Here is an 11,924-nt window from a genome sequence, read left to right as displayed (position 1 = left end):
TGAGCAACCTAGATAGCATATTCAAAAGCAGAGACATCATTTTGCCGACTAAGGTCCGTCTAGTCAAGGCTATGTTGTTTCCCGTGGTCATGTATGGATGTGAGAGTTGGACTGTGAAGAAGGCTGAGCACCGAAGAATTGATGCTTTTGAACTGTGGTGTTGGAGAAGACTCTTGAGAGTCCCTTGGACTGCAAGGAGATCCAACCAGTCCATTCTGAAGGAGATCAGCCCTGGGATTTCTTTGGAAGGAATGATGCTAAAGCTGAAACTCCAGTACTTTGGCCACCTCATGTGAAGAGTTGACTCATTGGAAAAGACTCTGATGCTGGGAGGGATTGGGGGCAGGAGGAGAAGGGGACGACAGAGGATGAGATGGCTGGATGGCATCACTGACTCGGTGGGCGCGAGTCTGAGTGAACTCCGGGAGTTGGTGATGGACAGGGAGGCCTGGCGTGCTGCGATTCATGGGGTCGCAAAGAGTCGGACACGATTGAGCAACTGAACTGAACTGAACTGAGCTGAGGGTTGTCTTATATCAGCAGCTGCAGGAAGCTAAAAATTGAGAAATTGAGTTTGTAGTTTTGGTTATTGGGAATGACCAATATTGGGTTACCTAGCTTGGAAAACTGTGTAATAAATGTATAGAAGTCTCTTATTTTTAAAATATTTGTATACAATATCTATTAATAAAAAATTTCTCCCCAACTTCACCAAATAAATATTGAGTGAACACTTAAACAGTACTAGGTTAAAAGGGAGATCAAATTATTAAACTTATTTAAATAATTGCTCGAGAATTCACTGGCGGTCCAGTGGTTAGGACATGGTGCTTTCACTGACATGGCCTGGGTTCAATCTCTGGTCAAAGAAATAAGATTCAAGAAGCTGAGAGGTATGACAAATAAATATTTGTTGCACTGCAGCCAGGCACAATGATAATTCAATCAGAGGTGGGATGTTTCAAGTCCCCCTGAATTCTCCAGTCTAGCTATTAGTCTTCTTTGTGGGGACTTGGTACCAATGATGGACTTCTCCAGTGGCTCAGCTGGTAAAGAATCCGCCTGCCAACGCGGGAGACTCAAGAGATGCAGGTTAGAACCCCAGGTCAGGAAGATCCCTAGAATAGGAAGTGGCAACCCACTCCCAATATTCTTGCCTGCAAAATTCCATGGACAGAGAGCCTGGTGGGCTACAGTCCATGGGATCACAAAGAGTTGGACACAATTTAGCAACTAAGCATGCACGCTAAGGTCACTCCTGCCTGAATTGCTCTTAGCTCCAGGTATATTCCAGACCCTTTGTGAAGCCTCTGATTCTTAGCTCCTGAGAGGCATCCACGTACTGCTTGAATCTTTTTTTCAAACTGGATGATCTCCAAGGTGAACTTCCTCTCAGGTGCTCTGCAGGGAGCATGTGCCTTCACTCACCTTCCCCCTTGATGGATGAGTCTTGCAGACCCTCTCACAACACAGCCCTCTCCTATCTGCCAGCACTGCTGTCTGCCCCAGACTCTCCTGCCACTCAACCCACCACTGCATACACAACCTCTACAGAATTGGCCATGGTTGCAATGCTGTTTGTGCTTCTTCTTAAAAATATAGCCCAACCCTTCATTCACTGACTGTGGTCTTAGTCACACAATGGACTGCCTGAGATGTTTCCAACCCACTTGTACCCTGATCTCAGTGGAGAGAGTGAAACAGGAGCAGGACAGATTTCCATTTAAGGCTTATCTGAACTGATTTTTTTTAACAGATGAAACGTGCGTGCGTGCACGTGCACACACACACACACAAAACTGGCAGCCTCTGATCACATGGAGAAGTTTCCTTTGATTTCCTCCATAAACGTATTGCAATTTTCAACCTCCACTGTTGAACAGAAAACTGGACTGTAATTCACTATATTAAACAAATAACCTATTTGTTTTCTTTCTTGGTAGTTTTCACAGATTAACAATTTACTGGTTCAGTGCAGTCTTAACATAAATCAGAGGTAGGGAGGAGAAGCTTACTGTCATGCTAGGTAAATATTTGAGAATCAAAAGGCCAGCACTTACCATTCCACTCAGTTTCAACTGCTCCTAATTTGATGGCCACCCATCAAAAAACTGGGGCTTCCCAGGTGGCACAGTGGCAAAGTATCCACCTGCCAATCCAGAAGACACAAGAGACTTGGGTTTGATCCCTGAGTCAGAAAGATGCCCCTAGAGGAGGAAATGGTAACTCACTCCAGTATTCTTGCCTGAAAAATCCCATGGACAGAGGAACCTGGGCGACAGTCCATGGCGTTGCCAAGAGTCAGACATGACTAAGCATGCACAAATGGCTCCACCACAGGCATCTTTTCCTTTTCTTCGGGGTCCTAATGTGGTTGAATGACCTTGATTTTTCAGAGCATCTGCAGTTCTCATTTGGACACCTTGGTTTATAAGATGGGCTCTTGTCCCCAAACACTCCCCACTCTTCAGCTGTTTCTGATGAGCCCTTGTTATCCTCCTCAACCTATGCCCACCTTCCTTCAGGTCCCCAGGAGTCAGGAAAACATCCTGATGGGTGTTTCAGAAAATATTTCACACAGAGTTCAGGATCCTGGGAATAAGCCCACATTTTATTTTACATTCATATGAGTTCCTGCACTTCCAAGGTTATCAGATCACATTCAGGTTAGCACTGCTGGTAACAAAACTGTACAACTACCCTGGCTTCAAAAACAAGATAGGATGATACACATTAACACTTCTTTCCCTTTAATACTGCAGGAGACAATACACCACAAAAATAAAATCACATGCCTTTTACAGTCCAGTGTGAAGGCATATCATGTTAAAATTAAATCTGGGACATAAGGAGAATAAGAAGAGATTCAAAGCTTAAGATGTTAACAATTTCCCCCAATGCCATCTTTCTCTTCTAACTCCCAGTTGGCACACTCAGCATCAGTGCCTTGGGAAGAGTAGGGCAGAGGAAAGCAGGGGATCATTTAACTGAAACTCATGGCTTCTTGGGCTACTTCTGTAAAATCTACTTAAATAACCTAAAATTCTAAAAAGAGTTCATATTAACAAGGGATGGTAATCTAGAAAGCACCTGGAGGAAATTCCTCCAGTCACTGATGGAAAATATAAGCTGCAAACATTTCATAAAAAAGGACAACTGAATCATATCCAGAAATATATTAAGTTCTGAAAATCCATTTTCACTTTACAGAATGAAAACACTATGACCCATGTTCTGGCACTGAATCAGTTCAGAAAAACAGCTGTAACCTCTATCTGTAATATTTCTCATGGGCTATCTTGCATCATTACAATGTAAGAGTGCAGTGACCAATATCCCAACCCCTGAAAAATAGAAGAAGCCAATCTGAGCTAAAATAAAAACAGATTCAGTTCAGATTAGATAGGAGAAAAGTCAGATGTGTGAGAAAGCAAGAAGTTAGATTTACTTGGGTCTTTTTCCTAGATAAAAAATACTGTTACAAAATGTTTTGGACCCAGGTCCAACACAGCTGGAATGATAAGTTATTGACAATGCAAGCCCCCATCCAGAAAGACAGCATACTTATGCAGCACCTTTCTCTTAGAAGTTCAATGTGCTTTAGCATAATTATCAATTAACTGCATAATTAAGTACATGATTCAGAAAATACTCGGACTTATTGTTAATTCCAGTGACTAAGGAGTCCCTGCCACTTGCTGCCAAGAAATTTTTGAGTCCTGAACTTACCAGATTATGAATGAAATCCATACTCATATAGATTGATTCAAAAGAAATACTACCCCTTTCAGGGCTGAAAAATATGACAGAAGAGAGAATAAGACACTTCTTAGGAAAGCCACATCTTTAGGAAAAAACAAATTATGAAAAACCAGAGCCAGTGCATATTGTACAACCCCTGAAGAAAGCCCCCAGCAGCAGGGGGTTAAGGGGAGCAGTAATGATTTTGAAACCAGAGTGACTTGTAGCTAACTGTCTAACAGGAAATTCACATAGTAAAATACAGAATAAATCAACATATAGCCAAGGTTTACATTTATCTAGAAATATGTTTTATGCTTTAAAAAAAATTGCAACACACTCCAAAAAATTTTTTTTCAGATAAATCATGTACAACAGAAGGCACTGTTATTCGCATAAATCCATTGATTCTGCATGGCAAAACCTGAGACGTGCAATTCCATCCAATCCTCTAAATCCACCTTGGTCGTTCATCCTTTGGAGCATATGCTTTGTCCTTTTCAGTCCTATGATTTTGTTTTTCTTTAATTCCATACATTACAGTAGCTGCTTAAAATATATATTTCAGGGTGAGAAAGATCAAAGGGGACACAGGGGCAGAGAAAGGTGCTGCCGGATGCCAAGCGGTAGTAACTGGCACAGCAGGTGGCACAAACAGCAGCCCCTCCCCAGCTCTGCTGACCCTCTCCTTCCGCTGACGTTCAATGTAACAATGATGTTTGGTCAGGTGATGTTCCTTCTTTCAGTTGTTGGTAGGCATAGTCCCAAAATTAAATGCAGAGAGGACTCCTTTGTTTTCAAAGGTGAAGCCTCCCTGTTGTTCAATCTTCTTCTTTGCCTCTAGAATTTGCAAGAGAAAGCAGGGAAAAGAGAAGAGTATCTAAGGTAACAAAGTTGGAAATATCCTCAAAGGAGCTAGATTCTTTAGAGTTGGCACTGTGAAGGACTGTGAATCGTGGTATTAATTATTCTGCCCAACTGAACACTAGCCTTCAACAAACCCATGTCAGTAAGTACCATCGTCCAGGTGTCTGGGGATATGTAACCCACAGATACACAGGATATAGAGGGCCCACTGTACCACACCATTTTAACAAGGAACTTGAGCATCCTAGGATTTTGGTATTTGAGGGGAGCCTAGGAACCAATCCCCTCTGAAGATACTGAGGAATGACTGCAATTATAATTCCTATTTTGGAACAACCGTTTGCTAAAACTGAGCAATGTAAAAACAAGGCTCAAAGCCATAGTGTCTACCCCTAAAAGGGCACACTCACTTCTCCCATCAGGAGAGGCGATACAGAATCTGGGCAGGACTGAAGTCTAAAGTCCGTGCAGAAGAAGCTGGGTTCTAAACTCTAGATTCCTATTCCATATTGTCTTCCACTAAAATACTTTTATAATTACAAAATCTGCCATTAATTTTCCAGAAGTGGCCATAATAATATCTGCATAAAATAATTTCTCCATCTCAAAAACTGAAAATCAACAAGAATCACCAACTTCTACATAAAGCCCAACAAAAAGAAATGGAGACTATTTCATTTCTAGAAATATAAGGTCCTTATAAGAAATCATAAAATGCCTTTGATTCACTGTTTAGATGGTTACGTGGGTGACCCAGCTGGTTAACTCTCCTTCAGCAAGATTCATCCCACCTTTATGTCTTACCTTTGGCTCCAAAATAGGATCAAGGTGTGAATAAGAACACTACTAAAGACAAATATTAACACAGGGTGTTTTGCAAAGCTATCGTAAGTGATTAAAAAGATCATCAAATAATGATAATTTCTTATTATCTCGAAAGGTTGGCCTCTAAAAACAAATTTTAGAGGCTGGTGAAAATAAAGGCTAACTACCAACACATGTGCTCTGATCAGAAAATCATGCTGGCTGACCTGCCACTGTCCTCCGGTGCTCGGCCAACGTGTACACCTCCTGCAGCGCCCTCCTCTGATCCTCACTGAGCGGTGCCATCAGCAGTTGATACCACGCAGCATCCCGATTCTGCACAGCTGTTGTAATGCAGGGGTGTTTCAGGGTAGAAGGAATGATAAGGGAGTCCAGTGACAATTATTATTTCAGATAATAACTAATGATATAACCAAATTACAATGAAATGATAACAGACAACAGGTGATAAAACTTATTCCAACAAAGCATGACTCCTGAGTACTCACTTTAGTACTCAACCTATGTGGGGCTACAAAGGAAGGCTGAAGTGAAGTGAAAGTCGTCCAGTCATGCCCGACTCTTTGCGACCCCATGGACTATATATAGTCCATGGAATTCTCCAGGCCGGAATACTGCTGCGGGTAGCCTTTCCCTTCTCCAGGGGATCTTCCCAACCCAAGGATCGAACCCAGGTCTTCGCATTGCAGGTGGATTCTTTACCAGCTGGGCCACGAGGGAAGCCCCTTGTAGAAGGGTTGGAACACCACAAATCTCTCCCTTGCCTAGTTCTCTGCCTCCTTTGCCATCTCCTCCACTTCTTGGGGTTTCACTAACTATGAAAGCTCCCTAAAATCCAGATCATGGGAAGCACTTTACTCACTTGTTATCATTTTCCTCAGGAATTCTCATGCTGCTGGCACATGCCACATGCTACCTGCATCTACACCAAAAACTCTAATTTGTACCTTTAGGCAAAACTGTTCACTAAACTTCCTGGACTTTTACATTGGATAGGTCACCTGAAACTCAGCACAACTGTAACCAAATGTAACATTTTACCTCTCAAACTCTCTTTGGATCTCCCCATTTCCATCACTAGTTCTATCAGTCTCCTGGTCAACCACTAACATACCCTCTGTACATCCAATTCTGTGCTTCTTTCTTGATGGTTTTCACCTATATGCTTTTTTTCATCAAATGCCACCCTTTCTCTCGAGGGCCTTACTTACATAAAGCAAGTTCCTAACACTTGGTTCCCAAGTCTAGCCCACTTCAGTTCTTTTTGGACATTATCAATAGATAATACCCCTGAAAGAAACTACCACATCCCCAAAATCACCTCTTTATACAAAAACATTCAACAACACTCTAATGGGCAATGGGATAAAGACCACCTCAGTCCAGAATCCAAGGCTGGTACAATTTGGTACAATTTTAACACTTCACAGAGACTTAAGCAGTGGTCCTTATATATGCTGACTGAGCAAAGTTGGCTGCCTATCTCTTGAGGAGCTTTTTCAAAATACATATCCTGAGATCCCACCCAAGACCAAAGAGCTTCTTTGTTGCTTATGGTGGACACCCAGGTCCAGTAGCGCCTTAGAGCACACCCCCTCTGCATTCCAATTTCCACCTTTATGCTCTTTATCTTCCACATGTTTTGGAATATCATTCCCTGGACTCTCTACCTCTTGTTCCTGCTAAACTTCAATAAAACACAGAGGTGATTCATTAATGGTATTTGTAATAAACAATACACTGGCATACTACATAATGCCAGTATATTAGGCTACCACTACCTTGTTAGTATTAACAACAATATTTAAGGGTTGGTGTTCAAATTGAACAAGGATGTTCAATTTAATATTCTTTACAACAGCAAAGAAACAAAAAACTGGAAATATCCTTTATGTCCATCAGTGGAAATAAGCTAAATTATGATACTGCCATAGAAATACAATGTAACTATCAAGCAACCCATATAGTGGGATTTCTTTTCATTATAACTTATTTATAATAATTTTCCAAATATTCTCATTGGTTTATTACTTATTTTTAATCCTATAAGTTTTCTATTTATATATCTCATTCTTATACTAGGTTATTGGTCTTACTCATTTATAGAAGGTTTCTGTAATCTGTGGATCTTACAAGACAGTATTTTCTTCCAATCTTTTATGAGTACTTTAACCGTATTTCTAGTGTCCTTTCCTGTACAAAACTGGTATATTGCTTATATAGTTAAAAATTTACTCTCTTATGGACTCCATTCCTTCCCAAGGGGATTGTGAATTGCTGATAAGTTTATGGCCACAATTTTTAAGCAAAATATGTGAGATACTTCATTCTGTAAAAATCTTTGTTTATACCTAGAGGATGAACAATATATACAGCTACTCTGCCTTAAATGACTTTTATGAGGATATCCTGCAATCTTACCCTGACAGTATGCTATCTGCTCTCATTTTATGTATGTTTGGGGATTTCTATAATTAAAAATAAATACAATTTTTACAGGGAATTCTAAACTAATTTGGGGTAGACCCCAAAACAACATCTGAAAGATGGAAATGAAAAACATATCTGACGATTCAGGGAGTAACAACATACTCAGCAAAGCTTGTGTAAAAAATTGATATTCATCCACACTATTGTCAAGGTCCAGCGGAGTACTGAATCCCTCAAGAGCAGTTTCTTCCAACACTTCTTCATCCCAGTCATCGTCATCTTCCTCCTCATCTTCACCTCTTCCATTATTTGACTGCATTGCTTGAGCAGTTACATTAGTCTCCTCTTCATCACTTGAAATCTCTTCTGTGAATCCATTATTCATTCAAAAGTAATCAAATCACATAAGGACAAAAGATAAATCCAAATGAAAACAAAAATTATAAAGTGACATTCTAGAAATGGAAAAACTATCAAATAATTTTATGTAAAATAAAATAAACCTTACCTTTACTATAGCTTGCTAAATTGAAAATGACTATCTTCCTCATTTAAAACAATTTCTAACTATCTCTAAATCTGTGATCTAGATGAACTGTTATTATTGTTTAACAATGGCTGCTTCATATCCATTAACATAAATACTATTTAGCCACAGATTCCCAAATTAACCTTTTTGTAAAAAAAAGACATAAAATGATTGTGTACTCAGTGCATGTGTTTTAAATAACAATAACCTCCCATTGAGAATGTGAGTCTCTTAACAATTAACTAAGATATTAATAATTACCAATTGCTTGGAAATATTCAAATGAAGAGGTCATTTCCGCTAACAGAAACAGAAAAGTTTAGAAATATTAAGAAAAATAATCAGCTACACATGGGTTAAAAAGTAGACAGCTGAACTGTGTATCTCCATAGATTGAGTTTCTATTTTCAGGGCCAGTCTGTTCCAGACAGACCAATACTGTTATTAACTGGAAGATAGTAAATGCAGGGCAAAAATCAATCTAAGAGGAAAAACCTGGAGTAAACTTAAACCAGGCATTATTAATCTAAATCTAGTTCTATAAAACATACCATACTGAAGCACTTGGATTAAGCTGCAAAATAATTTTAGGGATAAGGCAAGAAACCATAGTTTTTACCACAAACACGGAAAAAAAAAAAAACTATATATAAAGGATAATAACAAGACAGCAAGAGATACCCTTGTTGGTTAATCATCATACACTTAAGTAGGAAATTCAATAAGAAAGTCTGGGATATTACTAAAAAATCTTCCCTCGAGTCTTAATAATTATAAGCCAAGAGAGACCAAAGTAAGAAATTAGATAGAGTGCAACATACTGGAAAAAAAGAATTCTGATTGCTTGAAGAAACTAATTTCAGGGTTAAAGACACACACAGACGGAAACATAGTTTGGTGGTTTTTCTAATGTGTCTAAGTGAACATTAGACCAGTTGAACTGAACATATATCTACAGGACATTACATCCCAAAATGGCAGAATACAAATTTTTTCGAAGTGCATGTGGAACGTTCTCCAGGACAGAACACATGCTAGGCCAAAAAATAAGTCTCACCAAATGTAAAGGGATAGAAATTATATTAAGCATTTTTTCAGACCACACTAGAAATTAATCACAGGTAGAAAAATGAAAAACATAAACACATGAAGACTAAACAACATGCTACTAAAACACCACTGGATGAATGAAAAAATCATAAAAGAAATCAGAAAATACCTGAGACAAATGAAAACAAAAACACAACTTTCCAAATTTACAAACACTGCAAAATTTAGGTTTACCTCAAGAAACAAGAAAAATATCAAATAAACAGCCTAACCTACCACCTGAAAGAATAAAAAAAGAACAAACAAGGCCCAAAGTCAGAAGAAAGAAATAATAAAGTTTAGAGGGGAAATAAATAAAATAGACCAAAAATATATAGTAGAAAAAATCAAGAACTGTTTTTTGAAAAATAAGCAAAATGTATAAGCCTGTAGTGGGGTGAAAAAAAAGAGGACTCAAATAAATAAAACAAGAAATAAAAGAAATTGCAACTTTTACCACAGAGATACCAATAAAATCATAAGTGAATGCTACAAATAGTTATAAGCCAACAAACTGAACAACCAAGAAGGAATGGAAACATTTCTAGAGATATACAACCTTCCAAAATTGAATAAGGAAGAAATAGACAATCTGAATAAAGAGATCACTCTAGTAAATTGAATTCATAATCAAAAAACTCTCAGCAAACAGAAGTCCATGACTGGATGGCTTAACATGAAAACTCCTCCAAATGTATAAAGAAAAGCTAATACCTGTCCTCAAACTACTCCAAAAAGCTGAAGAGGGGAGAACACTCCCAAACTCATTCCACGGGGAGAACACTCCCAAACTCATTCCACAGGGCCACCAAAAGCAAAGACACTACCAAAAAAAAGAGAAAGCGAATTATAGGCTAATATTTCTGATGAATATCAATGTAAAAATCCTCAAGAGAATTATTAGCAAACCAAATTCAACAACTTATAAAAAGGATCATATACAACAATCCAGTGGGATTTATTCCAGGAATGCAAAGATGACTCAATATCCACCAATCAATGTGATACACCACATAAAAAAAGAATAAATCACATGATGATCATAATACCTACCAAAAAGCACTTGACAAAATTCAACATCCATTCATGAAAAAATTTCTCATCGAAGTAGGTATAGAGAGAACATATCTCAACATAATAAAGGCTGTTTATGGCCAACCCACAGCTAACATCATATGCTACAGTGAAAGCTGATTTTCCTCTAAATTCAGGAACAAGGTAAGGATGCTCACTCTTGCCACTTCTATTTAACATACTATTGGGAGGTGAGCCATGGCAATCAGACAAGAAAACGAAATAAGAAATAAAGGAATCCAAATTGGAAGAGAAGTAAAACTGTCACTATTTTCATATGCCATAATAATATATATAGAAAACCATAAAGTCTCCACCAAAAAGCTTTTAGAACTAATAAATGAATTCAGTAAAGTTGCAGAAAGAGAAATCAAGAAAACAAATCTATTTAAAATCGTATTGAAGAAAATTAAATACTTATGAATAAACTTAACTGAGGGAAGTGAAAAGACCTATATTCTACAAATTATAAAACACTGAAGACAGAAGGGAAGAAAATACCAAAAAATGGAAAGATATTCTGTGTTTATGGATTGGAAGAGTTAATATTGTTAAACTATCCATACTACCAAAGCAATCTATAGATTTAATGCCTATCAAAATACCCATGACACCCTCCACAGAATTAGAACAAATCGTCCTAAAATTTATACGGAACCACAAAAAAACCCTGAACTGTCAAAGCAACCTTGATGAAAAAGAACAGGGTTGGAGGTATCAAGTGCTTTAAGACTATCCTATAAAGCTACAGTAATCAAAACAGTATGGTAATGGCACAAAAAACAGACACAAAGATCAATGGGAAAGAATTAAAAGCCCAGAAATAGACTTCTACATTTGGAGTTGATTCACCTACCACAAAAGAAGCAAGAATACACAAGATCAGTTTCTTCAATAATAAGCATATTGGGAAAACTGGACAGCTACATGTAAAAGAATGAAATTAGAACATTTTCTTACATCATAGATAAAAATAAACTCAAAATGGATTAAAGACCTAAATGTATAGCCAGAAACCATAAAACTACTAGCAGAAAAACAGAACACTCTTTGATATAAATTGCAGAAATATTTGGGGGGTTCTGTCTCCTAAAGCAAAGGACACAAAAACAAAAACAAATGGAACCTGATTAAAATTAAAAGTTTTGGGGCATCAAAGAAAATCATTGATAAAATGAAAAGACAACCATTAAGTACAAGAAATGATATAATATGATAGGGGTTAATACTCAAAATATATAAACAGCTCATACAACTCAATGTCAAAAAGCCGACTGACCCAATTAAAAAATGAGCAGAAGACCTGAATAGGCATAAAAGGTATTCAACATGGCTAATCACTAGAGAAATGCAACTCAAAATCACAATG

At 38.0% G+C, this 11,924-nt stretch overlaps 1 protein-coding gene across 1 annotated transcript in view; it reads right to left on the bottom strand.

The window, feature by feature from the left end:
• Positions 1-4,239: 4,239 nt before the first annotated feature.
• IPO8 (importin 8) overlaps positions 4,240-11,924 on the bottom strand; it is a 66,889-nt gene continuing 59,204 nt past the window's right edge. The window contains exons 23-25 of the mRNA XM_052640168.1: positions 8,026-8,229; positions 5,640-5,756; positions 4,240-4,581 (exon numbers count right to left, since the gene is read on the bottom strand). Coding sequence (XP_052496128.1) covers positions 4,484-4,581; positions 5,640-5,756; positions 8,026-8,229 — 419 coding nt within the window. The 3' untranslated portion in view covers positions 4,240-4,483. The remainder of the gene's footprint in view (positions 4,582-5,639; positions 5,757-8,025; positions 8,230-11,924) is intronic.

The sequence above is a fragment of the Budorcas taxicolor genome, chromosome 5, assembly GCF_023091745.1.
Source record: "Budorcas taxicolor isolate Tak-1 chromosome 5, Takin1.1, whole genome shotgun sequence".
NCBI lineage: Eukaryota > Metazoa > Chordata > Mammalia > Artiodactyla > Bovidae > Budorcas > Budorcas taxicolor.
This window is presented reverse-complemented; position numbering and strand designations above follow the sequence as displayed.